At 41.0% G+C, this 20562-nt stretch overlaps 2 protein-coding genes across 3 annotated transcripts in view; one reads left to right on the top strand and one right to left on the bottom strand.

Moving 5' to 3' along the window:
- ssr2 (signal sequence receptor, beta) overlaps window positions 1-20562 on the top strand; it is a 102636-nt gene that overhangs the window by 41843 nt on the left and 40231 nt on the right. The window lies entirely within an intron of this gene.
- On the bottom strand, window positions 6821-20449 carry bzw2 (basic leucine zipper and W2 domains 2). 2 transcript variants are annotated; one of them, XM_070846493.1, is made up of 12 exons: window positions 20416-20449; window positions 18311-18381; window positions 16247-16423; window positions 12192-12295; window positions 12010-12075; window positions 11705-11840; window positions 11131-11240; window positions 9470-9640; window positions 9203-9349; window positions 7689-7827; window positions 7415-7537; window positions 6821-7170 (listed from the first exon to the last, which is right to left on the bottom strand). In XM_070846493.1, the coding sequence occupies exons 2-12, from the start codon at window positions 18372-18374 to the stop codon at window positions 7142-7144; spliced, it is 1266 nt and encodes a 421-aa protein (XP_070702594.1). In that variant the 5' UTR covers window positions 18375-18381; window positions 20416-20449; the 3' UTR covers window positions 6821-7141. The 2 variants fall into 2 exon arrangements, with proteins under 2 accessions (XP_070702594.1, XP_070702595.1); XM_070846494.1 differs by lacking the exon at window positions 6821-7170 and having other exon boundaries at window positions 7496-7590.

The following is a 20562-nucleotide window of genomic DNA, read 5'->3' as shown; positions in this document are numbered from 1 at the left end:
TAGCCACAAAACTAACGTTATGCTAGCAAGATTCAACGTAAAGAACACTGTGCACAGTTGGCAAACAGTAAATATAATGTCACTGTATTTTAACAACAAGACTAGCTAGCTAATGTTGAGATTTAAAAGTTACAATGCTTATGAAGTGCCTTTTTATATTATGTAAATGTATTATTAATCAATAAGCAGTAAAGCTATGCTGAAATAAATACACACACACACACACACTCACACAGATACACACACATATACTCACAGACACACACACACACACACACACACACACACACACACACACACACACACCTAAACTCACACAGTTAGGGTGTAGACTCTCAGGAATCTGCTCTGAGGTAGAAATAAGATAATAAGTTGCTGACACAGGCTCACATTCAGATCACACAGAGAAACAACTCAAGGTTAAGAACTGAATAAGGGAATAGTGTTAATTAGAGAGACACCCTGAAGTTGAACCAAAGCACGTGAAAAGACACAAAGATGAGAGAGTGTAGGGTTTTCCTCCCCTTTAGGACGCCGTCTCTGCTGAGTGGATGATCTGTGTGCCTAGAGGCTGGGACCAGCCTGTGCAAACCGGGAGAGCTCAGTCTAAACCACGGCTCTTCCCCATCTTTGACGAACCAATCAGATAGTTGCACATTTTGAGTATATGACATTGTGTAATGCTAAGCTAGCTCACTCTCTACAGGGAAGTTGGCTGCAGCTGATGGTTTACCAACTGTGGTTTTCTGAACAGAAGAGATCCTTTTACGAGCCATTTTGATTCTCCAATATTTGGATTAAATATTTGACTGAGAAATAGCTGATCTCTGAACTCCTCATTTTGCAAACAAATGAACATGCTGACACTAACCAGCCATGCCACTGTGCCCAAATCAGTATCAGGATTTTCACAGACCAATGAACGGTGGAGTGTAACGCTCCTGTCACTGCAGCTGAAGCTGGGAGCTCAATGTGACATGTGAGATGATCACTTGTGCTGATTTCACCCTCCAGGATTGTTGCCCTGATTTGATACATGCTGACGGTTTTTACTGCCGTGCAGACAAAAGCTCCAGATCTCAGGCTTTCCCACATGAATGGCAATCATTAATGTGAACTGTTCAAAGATGTGATCAGAGTGATCATGTGATCTAAAGTCTCAGTGAGTTCAGAGTGACTCCTGCAGCTTACGTGTCTCCATCTTGTGGTCTTCAGAGGATGAGACACTGAAGGACCAGCGTTCCAATCACTGTTGGAAATAAGCTAGCTTGGTAATCACATTGTAAACAGGCTCTCGCTGTGTCCCTGTTTCTAGGTTTACTCCAGCCAGCCATGCTACTAATTTAGAACAGCGAGGACACTGGAACTGTTTAGTAGGTGTCCATTATCGCTTTGTAACACCCTGCAGCCAGTCAGAATCGAGTATTCACCCAGACCATGGTATAACTTCAGAGACAGAGAGAAACAGGAGCATTTTGGTTTAAGAGAAGCTGATGTTTTGGGTGATCATAATGATAACCATAATAACTAGAAAGACGTCACTATTACACCGTGTCCTAACAGCCAGTGAGATTCCAACGGTCACACTGCATCACACTGTAACATCAGATGCTACTGTCATCATGTAAACAAACCATGGAGCTACAATCTGTGAGCAGTAAGAGATGGTGAGCCCTTCATCTCTTCCCATTTGTTCTTTTTAACCCTCCAGAGTCTTGGGGTAAAATGGCCGTTTTTTTTCCTACTTTTCATTTTACCTTTGTGTTTCCCATTAAAACTGTTTAGCTTGCCTTTCTTTGTGTTTGTGTCTTTGACGCCAGACGGGCGGTCCGTGACTCTGAAGAGTTAAACTGAAAACATATATTTTATATTGTAATATTTAGACAGGGACAGCATGGTGGTGCGGTGGTTAGCACTGTCACCTCACAGCTAGAAGGTTCCAGATTTGAATCCCAGTTTGAACCTGGAGTCTTTCTGTGTGGAGTTTTGCATGCTAGCGTGGGTTCTCCGGGTACTCCGGCTTCCTCCCACAATCCAAAAGACATGCAAGCTGGGTTAATTGGTAACTCTAAATTGGCCGTAGATGTGGGTGTGAGTGTTTGTCTGTCTCTGTATGTGGCCCTGTGATTGGCTGGCGACCAGTCCTGGGTGTACCCCGCCTCTCGCCCAAAGTCAGCTGGGATTGGCTCCAGCTCCCCGCGACCCTGACGGATTTAAGCAGTATAGATAATAGATGGATATTTAGACGTTTCTTTACTGGAAAGGACACAATTCAGCCAACAGCAGCAGGTTGCTGTAATGGATATCAGCTCTCTGTAATGTGCCTCCAGCCTGCTGGATTTAGGTTTTTGTTTTTTTTTCTAAGGAAAATTAGGAGGTACAGTACAGATAGCTCCTCATTTCAACTTCACCAGTCAGCTGCCGGATGCTTGCTTGCAGCTTGAACACAGTGTCACAGCGCTTTCAACACGACAGGAATAGAAGCCCGCTGAACAAAAGTTCAGCTCAAAATACCAGGCCGCATCACGCTGCCTCGCTGGCGGCAAGTTAGGACAGTCTAATAGAAAACAAGACAATCATTTTTGTCACTGCTGCTCACTTGCTGTTAGGACACAGTGTTAGGTGTAACCTGAGGGTGTCTTATTAAAGCAATACAAAGATTTCAGAATAAAAGAATATTTTCTTGTCATGAATAGACATTGATTATTTTCCTCCTGGCGGCAGGACCATGTGTTCACTATCAGTGATGGATAATTTTTGGTTAATATAAGAAAATTCAAAAATCTGGACCATTAATCTAAGGTGACTATATGTGATAATTTATGTGGAGACATTTTTTGACAGATTCTTATTAAGTAGGCTTCAGTTTAATTGATGTAAATACCACTGGCATCAATGATATTCAATGTAGGGTCATTCAGATTGTTTGGGGATTGATGAATTGTCCCCATCCATGTCAATGCTTTTATTTTGGGCAAAATTACATTAAATTCCTGTACTAGTATGGCCACCTTTTTTAACTTGACACCTGTTTGGCATAGACTCAGTGAGGGATGGAAGCCAAAGCATTCTGCCCGCTGATTGGCTACAGAGAAGTCCTGTTATTTCCTCTGAAAACCTTCCAGAGAGAATGTAGATCAGTGGGCCACCATCCGGATTCAGGGTTTAGTACCACTGCTGTGAGCTGGCTTTTTGTTTGGCCATCCATGAAGCTCCTCCTGTCTCATGTTACTTCATTAACGATTAATGATTGGCAACCCTGTTGGCTTGAAGAGAACACAATGGTTTCTAGGTCAGCCCAGGACTCCTCTTAGCACGCACACACACAGAACAACACCAAAGCAAGCAAACATTACCTGGTCAGGGTAACAGTTAGAGAATACTGACCCTGAGGAACATATTTAACATAAGAGACATTTACCGTCTCTCCTAGTCCCCACTGCATAAGGACAAAAGCAAAACTACATCCCTTTTTAATAGACATCCTGCAGCCAATCAAAATGAAGACTTTCAGAGGAAATAACAGGACTTCTCTGTAGCCAATCAGAGGGCAGAATACTTTGGTTTCCATCCCTCACTGAGTCACATGCCAAACAGGCATCAAGTTAAAAAAAAAGGTGGCCATACTAGTACAGGAATTTTGTTTTCAAAATAAAAGCACGGACATGGATGTGACAATTCATCAATTCCCAAACAATCTGAATGACCCTGCATTGAATATCACTGATGCCAGTGGTATTTACAACAATTAAACTGAAGCCTACTTAATAAGAATCTGTCACTTTAATTCATGAGATAAACTGCTCCACATCATTAGTTTTAGCTGTTCAGCACTAACATCACAGAGGGAAAGTAAAGTGCAACAATCTCTTTCTCTGTAAATGCACTTTGTCTTAATGTGTTAACAGCACTGATCTTGTCAGAGACCGTCTAACCTTTGCCCTGCAGTTCACAGTTCAAATGTTTCTATCTCCCCAGTGTTCTCTTTTAGTATCCACTCAGTGTCATGAAGCAGGAAGGCATCCTGCCCTCTGGATTCCATGAACTCTTTGGTTTCATCCAAGAGTGACAAAAAATGCTGTAAAACCATTCACCTGCCATCAGATTTCAGTGTGTTATAACAGGTCGCCATGTTCAGCTGACAGCTATCCAACAGAACCTTCCATGGCCTGTGCTGTTCACCTATGGAGAAGATGCTGTTTAATGTTTGATGCTTTGCACTTATCACCTGCTGATGGATGGTGGAGTGGTAATGGAGAAACAAGGGAAAAACTGGGTCACCTTTGCATTGTGTGACAAAGCCTGTGTTACTCCATGAAATACCCGTTCACCACGTTGCAGATATCAAGGCGAGGCAAATTCATTTATATAGCACCATTCAGACATAAGGCAATTCAAAGTGCTTTATTTTCTTTTTTCTTTTTTTTTTATTTAATCTTTATTTAGTCAGGCAGACTCACTCAGATTGAGCTCTCTTTCCCAAGAGAGACCTGAGAACAAGCAACATTCACAAAAACATACAGAAACAGAAATGTACACAATACAAAATGAACCAATAACAAGAGATAAAGAGAGGTCATCTGAAGCAGTTACAAAAATCAAAAAAGACATCAGGTAATAAGGTTTGAAATTCTCGAATGGTGATGAGTGACTCCAGTTTCACGGCAGGTGCAAAAGGTGTAAAAGGTGCAAAATACCTGAACCCAGTTCTGCCAACGTCAGTGTGGATGTGAGGGATCTCTACAGTTAGGTAGGCACTGGATCATGATCTGAGGTTGGTGGATTTAAATGAGAGGAGAGATGTGAGGTAGTCTGGAAGCTTCAACAGCAGAGTTTAGTAAATGAACAACATGAGGTGCCTGTTACTTCTAGTCTGTAAGGAAGTCCATCCAACCTTCTGATACAAAGAACCATGATGAGTCCTGAGTTTATCATTTGTAATAAAGTGTAATGCACTGCTGAAGAGTTGACAATACAGAATATCTCCATAGTCCAGAACAGACATAAAGGTTGATTTCACAGTAGTTTTACAGTTGGATGGAGACAGACAACCTTTAATCCTACGCAGGAAACCCAGTTTGATTTAAAATTTTTAAGTCAATTGTTGAATATGAGTCTTGAATGATAGTCTGCGGTTAAGCCAAAGTCCTAAGTATTTGTATGACTCAGTAAGAGCGACATGGGTGCCTTTCAAAGTCTTTTACATGGATCAGTACTCCACCTTCCTTACTTTGACAATCGCAAAGTTAGCACCAAGCAGCTAACTATCAAGGGACAAAGGAGCGACTGGATTAATTGGAACCCCTACATTCATTGGTGCCCTAGTACCACTGAGCACTACGGTATTAAAAATGTTATTATCAACCAATGCCTCTTGACTGGCAAGCAAGTTCATCTGGAGCCAGGATACACCTTGGACCTCATAGAGACAGGCAACCATTCATATGCACACTCACACATTTGGTGCTTGGTCTAGACCTTGTCACTAGGCAGGTTTCTGTTGGAACAAGCCATGTATAGGAGCGTCTTCAGGCAAGCTTGCTCTATGTAAATGATGCTCCAAGCACAGTAAGGCCATCCAGATCAGTGTGGAGGTGTTTGTGATCAGAGGTCTGATCAGAGTGAGTCAACGTACTACGTGTTTGTCGATGGAGACATAGAATTGAATTGAAATGAATTGATCAGTTGGGGGATCAGCTCCTTGTCACGACCCCCTGATATCTTCAATATTTTTCTACAACGTATCTTACAAAAATTAAAGAAAGAAAAAACATTGAATGAGAGAGTGTGTCCAAACACTGGTATCATATTTCAATTTAATCTAAATGATCAGAAAAAAATATTGATATAAGATAGTTGATAATGCGATAAAGCATTATTCTATCATAGGGCACTGCTAACATGATTAAACCTACAACTAGCATCACAGTCTAATGTAATGCTGGCTATCTTAAGAGACAAAGCTACAGTGACAATTAAATGACTATGTTATCCTAAAATTTGAACAGCTCATATTTCCATAGACAGAAGTACCTTCCCAAAAATGTTTCCAACAAAAAGTTAGCAGGACCACTAACTTTCTTGATGAACAAGTACTTCAAAAAGACATTTGGGGAAACATATCAAAGAACCTTCAAACAGAGAAGCTAAAGGTGATGCAGATGTGCCTTCAGCACAAATCATTACAACAGTATTTGGTCGTCTGACCAAACCTGCAATCTTTAACGTCATTTCTTGTTTTGAAGAAAAGAATTTTGAGTTTTGGCTCCACAGAAAACACACATGGAAACAATGAAGTGGGACACAACAGTACCTGTGATGACTTAAAAAAAAAGGAAATAGTTCAACATTTTGGGAAAATTTGGAAAATAATGCACACAAGCACAGAGCTGGAGTCAGGGGCTTTAGCATACATTGGCTAGCCTGAATGGAATGGTTTTTAAAAGGGTTTAAAAACGTATTCATCTATGATACTATTATTCAGTTTAACTTTCCTTTTTTTCCCTTATTTGTGCCATTTCTACTTTTGCACTACTTCTGTTTTTGATGGTACCATTTTCTGTTTTAGTGAAGGGGTTTGATTTCTTGTTATAATGTAAAGTGACTCTACCTGCCAGGGACTGTGAGGATCACTGAGGAAGGTATTAACTGAAGTGTTGGTGCAGAGATACGGCAAAGGTGATCTTCAGAAGACACTTTGTTGGTGAAACAGTTTATCAACATCAACACTATGTTTTCATCATCATTTGTCATCAACATCACCAACTGTTATTACTAATGAAAGGTCCCAGTCAAAGTACACATGTACATATAAAACCAGTTTATTCATAAAAAGATGAGAGCTTTGAGTTTTACAAAGTGTACACCTACTGCAGAGGTCATGTTTCTATCCCTGGACAATGTTACAGATGGAGTCTGTGCTGAGGTGGCTGGGTGTCACTGAGGCAGTCTCCCTGTGTGGGACTGACTCGTGGTCTGGTGTTCACTGCTCACTGGTTCTCTGGCGGTGTTCTCTGTGTGGCTGTGTGGTAGTTATGGCTAGAGTGCCTCCACTTGTGTCCAGATGGACTCTACACAACACGTTTACTAGCTGCTGCGCTGTCATTCCCGCCACTGGATGAAGACCTCCTGCTCATCCTCCTTAGCTCTCCTCCCCCTCTGACTCTGACTCTTTGGGAAGGAAGAAAAGAAAGCATGAGATGACAGCTTCATCTGCTGATTTCACTGAGACTTGCAACTCATTTCACTCAAAATAAGACAGTAATAATCAATTTACTATCAAAATGCAGATTACATCCATTTTTTAACTACACATGTTGCAGGAATCTGATCGTTTGACTGCAGTTATACCAAATTCTCCTCAAAGAGTCTGGTAAATAAAATAAAGGAAGTAATAAAGTAATTTCATTATTGCCTTCTTCAGCATTCTGGAGCCACTCAACAAACTTCTTCATCTGTTCCAAGAACACACTCTTCCCTTTGGCAGCATGGGCCTCTTTGTACCACTTCAAGATGGCCTCCTCACTCAGGACATCAGCTGAGTTAAGAGAGAAAGTACTGGGAGCTTAAAACTTCTACTCAGACATCACACTAGGAAGCAAACAACAGGAAGATATATGGCTTCATACACAGATGTAAGAGAACACACTTGATAAACCTGAGGCAGTGTGAATGTGTGAGATCCTGACCTTTGTAAAAGAGCACCACTATCTTTGCAAAGGACTTCATGAAGTGGATGTTGTCGTAGCAGTACTCCTGGATTTTCAGCAGCAGCACCAGCTCAGACTGACCCTGAGTGCTAAACACTGCCAGCAGAGGAGCATAGTGCTGAGAAAGAGCACACACACCGTTATGTAGTGAACACCTGACCCTGAATAACCTGCTAATAACACCAATAGGGTGGCAGTAGTTCAGTCTGGAGGGATTATGTGTCTGTATTTTGAGCCTGCATGTGCAAAACTGAGTGCAAGAAAATCTTTTTTTGAAAGCATGTTAATCACAACTTGTATACAAAGGTTAAAAGCAAATCAAATATGAAAATCAAAATGAATGCCAATACTACAACTACGTCTAATGCCAAAACTAATGCTCCTGTATGTGAACACAGTCACCAATACATTGATACAAACATTAACACATTAACACAATGCTAATACTGGCAATAAAGAAACCTACTAAACACGCTAACGCCTACATCAATGCTAATTGATAAAAAAAAAATATATATATATATATATATATCATATAAAAATATATCTCTAGCAACACCACACTATTAACAAGTACCAACAATAGACATTGTAGTAGCATCGCTAAATGAAGCAAAAAGCGGGAACATTATTCATTTAACTACAGTACATTTCCACTAGCGCTAATAATGTCATGTTGTTTTGCTTGTATGGCAAAAAAAAAAGAAAGAAATTCTCATAGCAGTGCAAAGCCAAACTCAGTACCACCCTGTACTGAACTAGAGGCTTGGAGGCATTTTAGCCATGTTTTTTTTAGTATCCATCCAATGGAGCAGATGTGCCTCTATCTGAATCTGTCTATTCCTCTAGCCAACCATTTTCAGATTTACCTGTTGAACCTTAAGCACTGCAAAAACACAGCTGACCTAAACAGCAGCACTGTGCCTGAATGCATCCTGTGTGACACACATGGAGGACTGAAGATAAGTGCTCTGCTAAGGTACTGCTTTCACTTCCTGTGTGGCTGCTTGTGTGTGTTTAGACAGCGTGTTACATTGGAGAACTTTGGCTTTTTTTGTTAAATACTAAAAGAGTTTTTTAGAACATATTTTTACATTGCTCAAATGAAGGCATCAACAAAGTGTCAAAGATATCATAATGTCAGTAGTGTTGGGAACACCACCAACACCAAAACAGATACAAAAGGGGTGGAACCCAAAGAAATCAAGTCATTAGCAGGTGGCAAAGTCATCCATTACACTGATCAACAATCTCATCAAGAGCACCATGTCATGTTTTAACATTGGGTAGTAAAAAATGACACCTTTAAAATATTAACTACGTGTGTTATCTATTTCCCATTCATTCTGAAGAGCAGAAGGTATTTTTACTCAGAACTAAAAATGAACTCTTTAACAAGCTGCACTGTGGTTTTTTTTCCTGAACGCAGTGGAAAGTGTATCAGCTGAAGCTGTTGTGCTGTCTAACGCTGTCATCAGCTGTGTGTGACCTACTTTGAGGTGTTTGAGTGCCTGCTCTGTGACCAACTCCTCCTTCTTGTTCCACTCCACAGCATTCATCAGGCATGTCCACAACAAGCCAATTACAGCCTGCTCCTGTAGGTGGCTCCTCTTCATCTCCTCCTTCACAAACACCACCATCTAAACACACACACACACACACACACACACACACACACACACACACACAGGGCACAAGGCTGATTACACTGATGACACTGACAGTATGGTCCTACAGTGGTGGAATACAGCTGTCTGTACCTCTCTGATGGAGCACTGCTGGGAGAGGCGCTCCTGCAGTTCTTTCTGTAGCTCTTTGCGGGTTCCCAGGCTCTGCTGCACACGCAAGAAGTCAGACAGCTCCTTTAGCCCGGCTTCATTGAAGTACTTAGAGAAATGTTCCACATTCTGTTTGTTAGCAGGAAACAGCTCCTGAAGTCAACATGGGAGGAAAACAACAACTCTTTAACAATAAAGAACATTGCTTTAGAAATGACACTTCACAGCTCATCCTGTCAGAAAAGGTCAAACAGAAAAAAAGCTTGAAGAAGATATGTCTTATGTCTTATTAACCACATAGCACCCTCATCTGTAAGGGACATTTCTTTTAACACATGACACTGATCACACATACAGGAAGTCATAGTCCATGACTGGATGTCTGCCGGAGCTTACATTAAAAAGGCTGTGACTCATAGGAAGAGATGCAGTTTGTATCATCAGTTTGTTTCAAATACACAGAAGGACATGGTTATTATCATTAACAGTGGTATACATTAAGTCAAACTTTAAGAGCAGAAAATGGATCCCTGGAAGAAAGAAGACACTATTACACTATTAATGAAGCTGATTGATATATGATCCCACTGTAATGAGTACTCAGACCCAAAGACAGAAATTCTTTATTTATTTTCATATGCACATTTACAATGAAGAAGTCAATGGCAATGAAAGTCTTAGTTCTAACTCTCTAAAAATACTCAAATAAATATGTATGAATCAGTAAATGATGCAAATACAATTACAATCTAAAACATAATCCAGAGGTTAAAATATAGGAATAAAATATATCTTATTATCAAATAACCTTATGAATAATAGTCTTATAGAAAAATATACAATAAAAAAAAATACTGTCATAGACAAGTGTACAATGGTAAAATGTATAAACTGTAATGTACACACACACATCTGACCAATTACGTCTATGATTGCCTTAAAACAAGGGGTGGCTCAACTTCCCCACGGGCTCAAATCATCCCCTCCTCCCCTACAATATATTGGGTCTCAGGAGCTGGGTAGGGACAATAGTCTCATTGTCAAGGCTAACCCAAGGCCTAACAATAGCTATTGAGTATTGACAAATAAATAAATAGAATTAAAATTCATTCTTGTTTTGGGGTGATTTGCTGTAGCAGTTTCAGAGAATCTTGGAGTCCATGCTGAACTTCCTCAGTCTGTGGAGGAGGAAGAGCCGTCTCACCATCTTTGTGATGGTGTCAGTGAGGTGAGTCCATATCAGGTCTCTTTCTGATGTGAACCCCAATGGTTGATGATATGTGAACAGGGGCTACAGGAGAGGGCTGAGTATGCAGTCCTTAAAGGCACTGAACAGCTTTCTCATATATGTGTTCCTCTGGTCCAAGTGGGAGAGGGCAGTGTGGAGGGTTAGGTTAATGGCATCGTCAGTTGACCTGCTTGGCCTTTATGCAAATTCGTAGTGGACCAAATGAGTCAGGGAGGGGGGAGGTGATGATGGTTTTGACTAAAAGCACTTCATGACATGTGGTGGTGAGTGCTACTGGGCTGTAGTCATTTAGGCTGAGAGCTTTAGTGGGACAAGAACAATGGTGGTCTTTCTGAAAATGAGGCAGGGGTACTGGGCCTTTTGTACCACCAGTTGTTGCTCACTTTTTACTTACCAGAAGTCTCTTATCCAGGTTTGCCTTCCTTAGAGATGAGGTTACTGAATTGGCATCTTTCTCTGTGATCCATGCTCTGAACATCTTCACAGCAAATGATGCAGAGATCCCTGAAAAGTGACGTCAAATTTGGAAAGAAGTCAATTTGGAAAGACTTTTTTTTTTGTCATAAATGTTTCCTTGTGGTACAGAAAAATAGCCTGTGATGGAAGAGTCACACAATTCCACACACATCTTCACACATCAATCAATTTCTTGTTTAGTTAAGAAAGTAAACATGGAGGAAGTATTGAGAATGTATCCACAGAACAGGAGAAATTAGAAGAAAAGTCTTTCTAACATATTCTAACATTTTCAAATAAAGGCCTAGTTCTCTTTGCAGTGAAGATAAATAAAGGCCCAAGTCACAAGCTGAGAATGTTATGTCTCTAATGAGACTCACTTGGTACCATATTTTAGGCCTCAATTTTATATGCACCTCCACTACCCCTGTACAACCTGCTACTCAGTTATCTACTCAAGTAGTAACTTCTCCTTCAGAGTCCTTTAGAATGCAGCAGAGTTGTATCTTCACCTTCTTTGACCACACTGTCAGTGAAGAGGCTGGTGATGATGTTAGGCGGTAGTGCGCAGTTAGCCAGCAAAATCCCTGTCAGCATGGCTAGCTTGATCTGCTCTGACTCACTGAAGGCCTTCAGGAAAAGCAGCAACTACACAACAACAGACAGCACATCGCATTGTAGGATAATCTAGTATATGGACTACTATACAGAGTATAACAATTGTTCAACACTAAAATGTGAACTATGTATTGTAGAGAATAAATAATGATTTTGAATGCAGCTATGTCAAACATTACCACATATCAAAAGGTGTCACCTTTTTGATCTCCTCCTCAAAGGCCTTCTCCAGATATTTGTATCTCCTGATGAGCTTGTTGAAAACCTAGAACCACAAAATTGACAGTGACATAATTAGCCAAGTAATCAGTATGTTTATGTGATAATGTGATGAAAGAATCACGGTTGGCACACTCAGTACAAAGGGGATTGTGGGCATACCTGAGCATATAGGCGTAGAGCAGCATGGCTTTCCTCTGTGGTGAACACGCAGTATGCGGTCACTTTGGTCTTGTCGCCCTCATCAATACGAGTCCCTCCAGGAGCTGTGTAAGGGACCACAAGGTTTAAAGTTAAAAGTTTTTGAACTTCTTATTGAGAACATGACCTATCCAAAGCTGCACAAGCAAGCTGGACAGCCATGTGATGGTCCTCAAGCTGATAAAAATGTTTTTGGATTTCGGTTGCTTTGAGTATGTTGTATTATTTGTTTATTATCTAATTAATGCTGAGGGTTGAATATTTCTGTTGTTTCTTTCTGGGCTCTTAAGTTATGTGGGCCTTTGACACACAAAAAGAACAAAGAAATCTAGTGCACTGCTGGCTGCCCCTATATTCACTACATATCATAATGCAAAATCTTGGACTCTTCTCAAAAAACACATATTAGTGACCAAAGCTCCCTTGTCATCTACTTGGACTACGCCAGCTCGCTCCATGCTAGAGCTCCTGCGTCTGTCACCTGACAATTGAAGGTAGTCCAAAATGTTCAACCTTTCCTGGTTTTCCCAGACAAATCTGCTTCTCAGACTGACTGCTGACTCAACCGCTCCCGAGTGGAACATAATGAGAGTGTTGCAGCACCACAATCAGGATGACAGAAAAACCATTCAACTTAACCTTTTTAAGCGAAAGTTAGCAGCAGTTATCAATCAATCTCAATCAATCAATCAATCTTTATTTATATAGCGCAAATTCATAACAGTTTTATCTCAAGACTCTTTCCATAAAGAGCAGGTCTAGACCAAACTCTTTAATTAGAGAGAGACCCAACGATTCAGGAATTCAAAATTAAGGATTCAAGAATTCCCACATGAGCAAGCAATTATCAGTTTATTATCAGCAGTTATCTGATCTATCCAGCTGATCTTTGTTTTTAGCCGAACACAACAGGCATTAGTTCAACAGTTCTGCTGATCTGGACTGGGGATATCGTCGGGTGGTGGAAAGAGCACTTTGAGGAACTCCTGAACCCAATCAACATATCCTCTGTGGAGGAGGAAGAGTCAGAAGACTCGGGGGAAGCCTCGTCCATATCCCTGGCAGAGGTCTCCGAGGTAGTTACGAAGCTCCTCTGTGGCAAGGCGCCAGGGGTGGATGAGATTCGACCTGAGATGCTGGGAGGCTCTGGGTGTTGTTGGGCTGTCGTGGTTGATACACCTCGACATTGTCGCGTGGAGGTCAGGGACAGTACCTGTGGATTGGCAGACCGGGGTGGTGTGGTGTGGATTGGCGAAGGGTGTGCTCCAATTATCGGGGTATCACACTGCTCAGCCTCCCCGGGAAAGTCTACTCCAGGGTGCTGGAAAGGAGGCTCCGCCTGATTGTCGAACCTCAGATTCAAGAGGAATAATGCGGATTCCCTCCTGGTCGTGGAACAGTGAACCAGCTCTTTACCCTTGCGGGGCTGTTGGAGCGGTCATGGGAGTTTGCCCATCCAGTAAACATTGTTTTGTAGACTTGGAGAAGGCCTATGACCGTGCCCCTCTGCAAATCCTGTGGGGTGTACTGCGGGAATATGGGGTACCGGGTTCATTGCTACAAGCTATTCGGTCCCTGTATAACCAAAGTATGAGCTGTGTCCGCATTCTCGGCACAAAGTCAAGCACGTTCTCAGTGGGTGTTGGACTCCGCCAAGGTTGTCCCTTATCATCGATCCTGTTCATAATTTTCATGGACAGGATCTCAAGGTGCAGCCGAGGTGAGGAGAGTGTCCAGTTTGGGGACCTCAGAATTGCATTCCTGCTTTTTGCAGATGATTTGGTTCTGTTGGCTTCCTCAGACTGTGACCTTCAGCATGTGCTGGGGTGGTTTGCAGCTGAGTGTGAAGCAGTCGGGATGAGGGTCAGCACCTCTAAGTCTGAGGCCATGGTTCTCTGCCAGAAAACAGTGGATTGCCCCTTCTGGGTTGGGAGTGAGTTGCTGCCTCAAGTGGGGGAGTTTAAGTATCAGCAGCGTCAGCAGTAATACGGGCACTGTACTGGTCCGTTGTGGTGAAGATGGAGCTGAGCCGGAAGGCGAAGCTCTTGATTTACCAGTGATCTACGTTCCAACCCTTACCTATGGTCATGAGCTCTGGGTAATGACCGAAAGAACGAGATCGCAAAATGAGTTTGGGCTCATTCCTAAATTAAGGTAGCTTCTGTCATATTCCCTTTATAAAAAGTAACTGATCAGCTGTCATGCTTGTGCTATTTCACATGAGGCAAGTCTTTGGATAATCAACTGGTGTGTATTATAATTAACTCTGTGAACCCTTACTTTAGGCTGAGGGTTAACCTTATACTTGTAATTGGTTAACAGAGGGCTGTATGGTGGTGCAGTGTTGCCTCACAGTAACAAGGTTCCGTGTTCCGGGTTTCAAGAGTTCGCATGTTCTCCCTGTGTTTGCGTGGGTTCTCTATGGGTACTTTGGCTTCCTCCCACAGTCCAAAGACATGCAGGTTAGGTGAACTGGTGACTCTAAATTGCCTGTAGGTGTCTCTATCAGCCCTGTTGTTGACTGGCAACCAGTCAGGGACCTCTCCCATGTCAGCCCCTCCGACACCCTCTAAGGATAAGTGGTATAGATAATAGATGGATAGTTTAACAGAGTGAGCCACCCTGAATGGTGACTGGCAGTCACAGAGAACAAACTAGAAAGACAGATTAAAGGACAGCACAAAACATATAAACAGAAAAAAGGCATACTACAGATCGGTCAAAAGGTTACAAAAGTGAAAATTGTAATGAAAGACAGCTCTGACAGAATGTCCCTCTGTCAACGCTTTTCAGGCAGGTTTAACACGCATCTCACTCGGGCTTATAGATCAGATACACCAGTTTTAATCAGTACAGTCTACACTGGCGACATAATATCTTGCATGTAATTGTGACCGAAAGTGCCCGCACCCTCCAATCCTCTTCCTCTGTCCATCTCTCTGTCCCCTCTGCTCGCCTCGTAACCATGGGGGGCTGAGCATTCAGCCGCTCGGCTCCCCAGTTATGGAACTCACTCCCCCCTGACCTCCGCAACATTGACTCCTTACCCCTCTTTAAAACCAGACTGAAAACTCATCTGTTCAAACTCTCCTACTCCCTCTGATCTTTTGCACTGTCTTTGTATTGTATTGTTTGTTTTTATACCTGTTTTTATGCCTGTTGTAATGCACTTTTTATTTGTATTTTTGTAAGGTGACCTTGAGTGTCATGAAAGGCGCCCTTAAATAAATTGTATTATTATTATTTTTATTATTACTTTTATTATTACTTACGCAACTATGATTCCAAAAACTCTATCTGATCTCTAGAGATGGTATGTAATACCAGATTTTTCATCGTCTCTGGCAGGAGAACCCTTTATTCAGCCAAGAGTTAATTTCTTTTTTATATATCTGAATGAAGGGGGGGGGTTGCAAATGAATGCACTTGAACTTGCCATGTAGTTAAGTTTCTCTGGCCTCTGGTGCAAAGAATACAAAGGCCTTGCTGACACAACAAGCCAGATAGATACAGTAGTGTTTCAGCTAGGAACAAGCATTAACTGTGTTTTGAGAAATGTAGTGGAAACCAAACTGGAACTTTGAGTTCTCTGGTGCTTCGTGAGGAGATCTCTTTGATTAGTGGGAATTACTGTCTTAATCTGCCAAAGCTAGCAGTGATCTCTTTGTCCTCACCCTATGTGAACACAAAGCCCTGGACTGAACTAGTGTAGCACTGACCATTTTCCAGTGTTGTATGTTAGAATATTGATGGTCAGTAAAATAATCTGACACCAATGTCTTTCTTTTCCATTGGAACAGCAGTGTTGGCTGATAGCTGACATTATTATCCTTTTATTACCATTACATCAGATAACTTTCAAACTGAAATTTCCTGGAGAATAATGGCAATTTCAATTATGCAACCCTTATGCTATCCAACCCTCTCCTTCAACTAACAGTCTGGACAATAAATATACTCTACTGTAATATAATTAGTCTTGCCATGGCATTGGATCAAAATGTGAAAACACTCACCAAGCATGCTGCCTGCAATGAGGATGTCAAACAGAGTGTCTGCATAGCGTCTGTAGTCCAGCCGCGACCCTGTGACATCTAGAAACTTGGCTACAGCATCCAGGTCACCTCCTGCTTCATTGAGGCCTGCAACAATCGTGTCTCGAAAAACGGTTGGCTCAAACTTCTCCTTTTCATCTAGGACACAGGATCACATGAGAGGCATCTTTAACTTTTCAATTTATTTACAACATAAACTTTACTTTACTGCTCCAAAGTCCATTGTGTTTTAGATTCAGTTAGTAGTTGTGAGTGGTTGTCAGTAGTTGTATGACCATCATTTTAACAGCCACACAGGAGGGTCGGGTGAAAAGGGAGGATGCCATGTTGTTTAAATATAGTAATAACAGCGCACATTTTCAGACAATCTATTCTTTTTCTTTGATGTACAGTATTTGGTTACTGGACTGTTACTTCGAGACACTGTAGGCTGCTTACTGTACATCATATGCTACTGTGTGTACGTTACTGTAATGTACTGACTGGAAGGATCATTAAGAGTATATTTAGACCGTTGACTGCTGATTCTTCCCTTTAACCCAGAACATTGAAAGCTAGCAGCAGGCTAAGCTGCTCAACTTAATCCACTCAGGGTTTTTCAACAATGCTGATTCAATCTGATTCAATCTAATATCTATTGATTCTATCACAACTTTGTCAATTAGGAATATTTTATTTTGCATTTTGAGGTTCTTGTACAGCTGCCTATGGTTAGACACATTTGTAAAATTGAAAGTTGTAGAGGCTTTCTTTACTGAAAATCGGTTTTACAGAAATTTGGAGAATGTTGTGGTATCAGTGCTGAAACTCATGGATTGTATGAGCATTACAAGGGCTCAACACAAGTGAAATGTGGTTGCCAAGCTGGCAACCTGGCATCAGCTTTTGGTTGCCAAAACGGAAAGGTTGTTGAAATGGTTGCTATTTTTAGAAATTGAAGTGCACGTTGTACATGCTTGTAGTATCATTTTACAGCTCAAAGGTGCCCAGACACTTTGCTTTCGAGGACATCACAAATTTTCTTTTTTTTTTCGCTCAGGTTCATTTGGTTCTTTGTCAGTTGAATCAATTTCCACATTCATTTGTGAGGCTGACAGGTTAGTTGACTTAACTTAATTTGCTTTGTCATTGTCTCTAAAACAGATGTGAGTAAACACAACATGTGCTCAGCATTGTCTGGTTCCGCTTTCTACTGTGACAGCAATATTTAAATTTCACCAATAAAACAAAGATGCATTTATTTTGGGGTGCAGATTTAGCTGTTTCCTGTCCCTGTGTAGCATGGCATGATTCCTTAGTGTTGTGCTCTGTGTCCTGAAAGTAGGATCTTCCTAGTCTTCCTTCTTTCTTTGTACATGCTCTCTCTGTGTTTGAGCATTAAAGCCCAGTCACACTAGCATTTAAAACAAAATTTCACGGTGAAATAAGTTATTTCACATCATGTACAACTTTGGTGAATTTGGTGTTATCAAAATTTGTGCTGTGATCATGCCTTGGGGACTGGCTTGGCTTTGTCTAAACAGCTTAAGAATGACACGGTTTGTCGACGGTGTTGAGTGTTTCACCTATGCACTGCTACAAGCACAGCTCCTTGCATTTTTTGATGTAGAACATTTTTCAGTCTGAAAACCACCTTGGTGGCTACTTGCCAGCAACAGTAGTTTGCCAGCCAGCCAAGCCTTGATGTGCAGCAAGGACAGAATAAAAAAAAAGAAGAATATTTGGACAGTCAAAATGCCTAACTTGGAGCCAGTCCTATGCCCACTTCTAATTAATAGGATGAATGTGACCAGGCTTTCATTTGTGGAGCTCAAAATGTCTTTGAAAGGAGTTTCCTTGCTTGTAACTGTATGTGTGTGTGAAAGGGAGATCTCAAAAGTCAGATAGTCAGTGAAACACTGCCTGACAAAAACAAGCCCATGTTGTAGCTTTGGTAAAGGATGACATCACTACTGCCTTATAGCTGACACAAGGCTCATATGAAGCCATTACACAAAAACCTAAAAAGGTTTATTTGGTACTCACCCCTTTTCCTGGTCTTAAACCTCTGGCCTGTGAGCACTGGCTTCTGCTGCTTACCGGTATTCATACAAATCCTGAAAGAAGAAGCACCCACATTCAATTAGTCTAACATGTTTCATTGTGACACAAATGATTTTAGGTTATGGTTAGGTTTTTCTGATACTTATTACTATGCAGTATGCCTTGACTATGCCTATGTACCTATGGTATAATTCTGTACAGGTGGAGGCTGGGGTGGAGGTGGGGCTTATGAAAGTTTCTATGAAAACTGCTGCATATATGAGCAGTAACAAGTGAGTTTTCAAGTGAGCTGTGCAGCAGCTGACAAGAGAATGGCCTTAATATACTGCCAGATACTGCAAAGGGAGCGCTGGACATCGCTTGAGTTTGTCATGTCACGTGAGGATGGAAGAAAACTTGAGCCGTATGTCTGAAGTAGCTTTGTTTGACATGAGCCCTTGTTAAACCTGACTGAGCTGAATGTTTCGGATTTTCAAATAAAAAAATGACAGCTGCTCTGCAGACAAAATTTTCTTTTTTATTTGAGAATTTTTATTTAATATTTTAAAATTTAAAAATTTTTCAAAATTTAAAAATACATTTCAAGTGAAAGGCTGTGCAGTTAATTTTATATCTATAACGTGTTTTCAGGGCTGCAACCAACTGGAATGAAAAAGGTTACAGAGCGAATAACTCTGAACTCACCGGAACAGCTTGTATCACAAATATTGTCAAGCATAGCCCTGCATCAGACAGATGTGTCTGGTTTTTGCCCAGGCACGGAGCCCAACATTGCACTCTTTAAATTAATCTCCAGACTGGTATTGGACTGGTATAAACTCGTTTCTACATTTCATTATTATTTGGATAAAATAATGCATTTGATTGTTGTTGATGTCAGAAATGTCAACTTCTAAACTTCAATTTGACAAATTAATTCCAGTTTATCAACATATTCCATTAGCCGTATGCTTGACACAACTCAACTATATTCAAATTGAATCAAAACTTTCAGATGTGGACACACTGCAGGGAAGTCACAGTGTTTTAATATGTGACTGACAATGCCCTAATACCACTGACAACTGTTAGCTTCAAAGACTGGTAGGGTTATCCCACAGAGTCAGATTCACCACTTGGTTAGTTGGTGTTTAAACAGCAGAAAGACAAAGATGACTCAAAACTAAAAGGGGTTTCTTCCTTAGGACACAGGAAAGAAAAACATCATAATCCTTAAAGTACAAAAGAAACAGCAATACAAAAGTTTTCGAGTAACACTAATTAATGCTAATTGGTCTACATGCAGTGTGAAGAAGCATGTCCCAGCCTTCAGACTCACCTTCAACAACAAGCAAGTTAGTGTTCAAATTGTGGTCTTGTGATTTGAAAACTGCAAAATCAAAATTTACATGATGCAAAATTTTTATTTAAATTATTTAAATTGATGTTTAAATCAAATTTAAATATGAATTGTTCACCTCTACTCCACACCAACAGAAATGATGGAACTACAAAAATATAAGTTACAAAAACCTCAGTTTTCCTTGAAGTAGCAAGAGCATTAGACATATCAGCTTAATAGCTTCTTCACTGAGCTTTGATACTTTTTTTTTTTAGCTACAGCAGCTTATTAGCTCTACTCACCATTATTTAGTTGGCCTAAAGAATCTTTCAATCAATCAATCAATCTTTATTTATATAGCGCCAATTCACAACAGCGTTATCTGAAGACGCTTTCCATAAAGAGCAGGTCTAGACCAAACTCTTTAATTAGAGAGAGACCCAACGATTCAGGAATTCAACATTAAGGATTCAAGAATCCCCACATGAGCAGCATCAGATATTATATTATATTGAGCAACAGTGGCAGGAAAAACTCCCCTTTAACAGGAAGAAACCTCAAACAAACCCAGGCTCAATGTGGGTGGCTTCTGTAGGGGTAGGAGTCAGAGAGAGAGAAAGAGAGAGAGACAACACAAACAACAACCAATGTACTAGCAGTGACTATAGCACTAACAATGGGAATGTGACTAACAGATCTTTCCCTGCCTAATGAGCACCTCTTCCTCTTACAGTCATTTATATAAGAAATAAGGGTGCATGCTTACCAGCAGTGAGTTCCCCTGTACTGCCTGTAAGTGAGCTGCCTGATTGTCGTTCTGCCTGCTCACCCTGTGCTCTGCTCTATATATAGTTGGCTCATCCCTGCAGTGTAAACCTTCCTCTTACTCTTAGACCAAGACACGTGTCATATT

Source organism: Pempheris klunzingeri, chromosome 16, assembly GCF_042242105.1.
Source record: "Pempheris klunzingeri isolate RE-2024b chromosome 16, fPemKlu1.hap1, whole genome shotgun sequence".
In the NCBI taxonomy this organism is placed as follows: Eukaryota; Metazoa; Chordata; class Actinopteri; order Acropomatiformes; family Pempheridae; genus Pempheris; species Pempheris klunzingeri.
This window is presented reverse-complemented; position numbering and strand designations above follow the sequence as displayed.

Bases quoted from the DNA above. Each gene is read 5' to 3' on its own strand.
- bzw2 (XM_070846493.1), bottom strand. From the start codon at position 18,374: ATGAATACCGGTAAGCAGCAGAAGCCAGTGCTCACAGGCCAGAGGTTT. The intron at 12,296-16,246 runs GTGAGTGTTTTC...TCCCTTACACAG, and splicing joins CATTGCAGGCAGCATGCTTG to CTCCTGGAGGGACTCGTATT. The intron at 12,076-12,191 runs GTATGCCCACAA...TTGTGGTTCTAG, and splicing joins CTCTACGCCTATATGCTCAG to GTTTTCAACAAGCTCATCAG.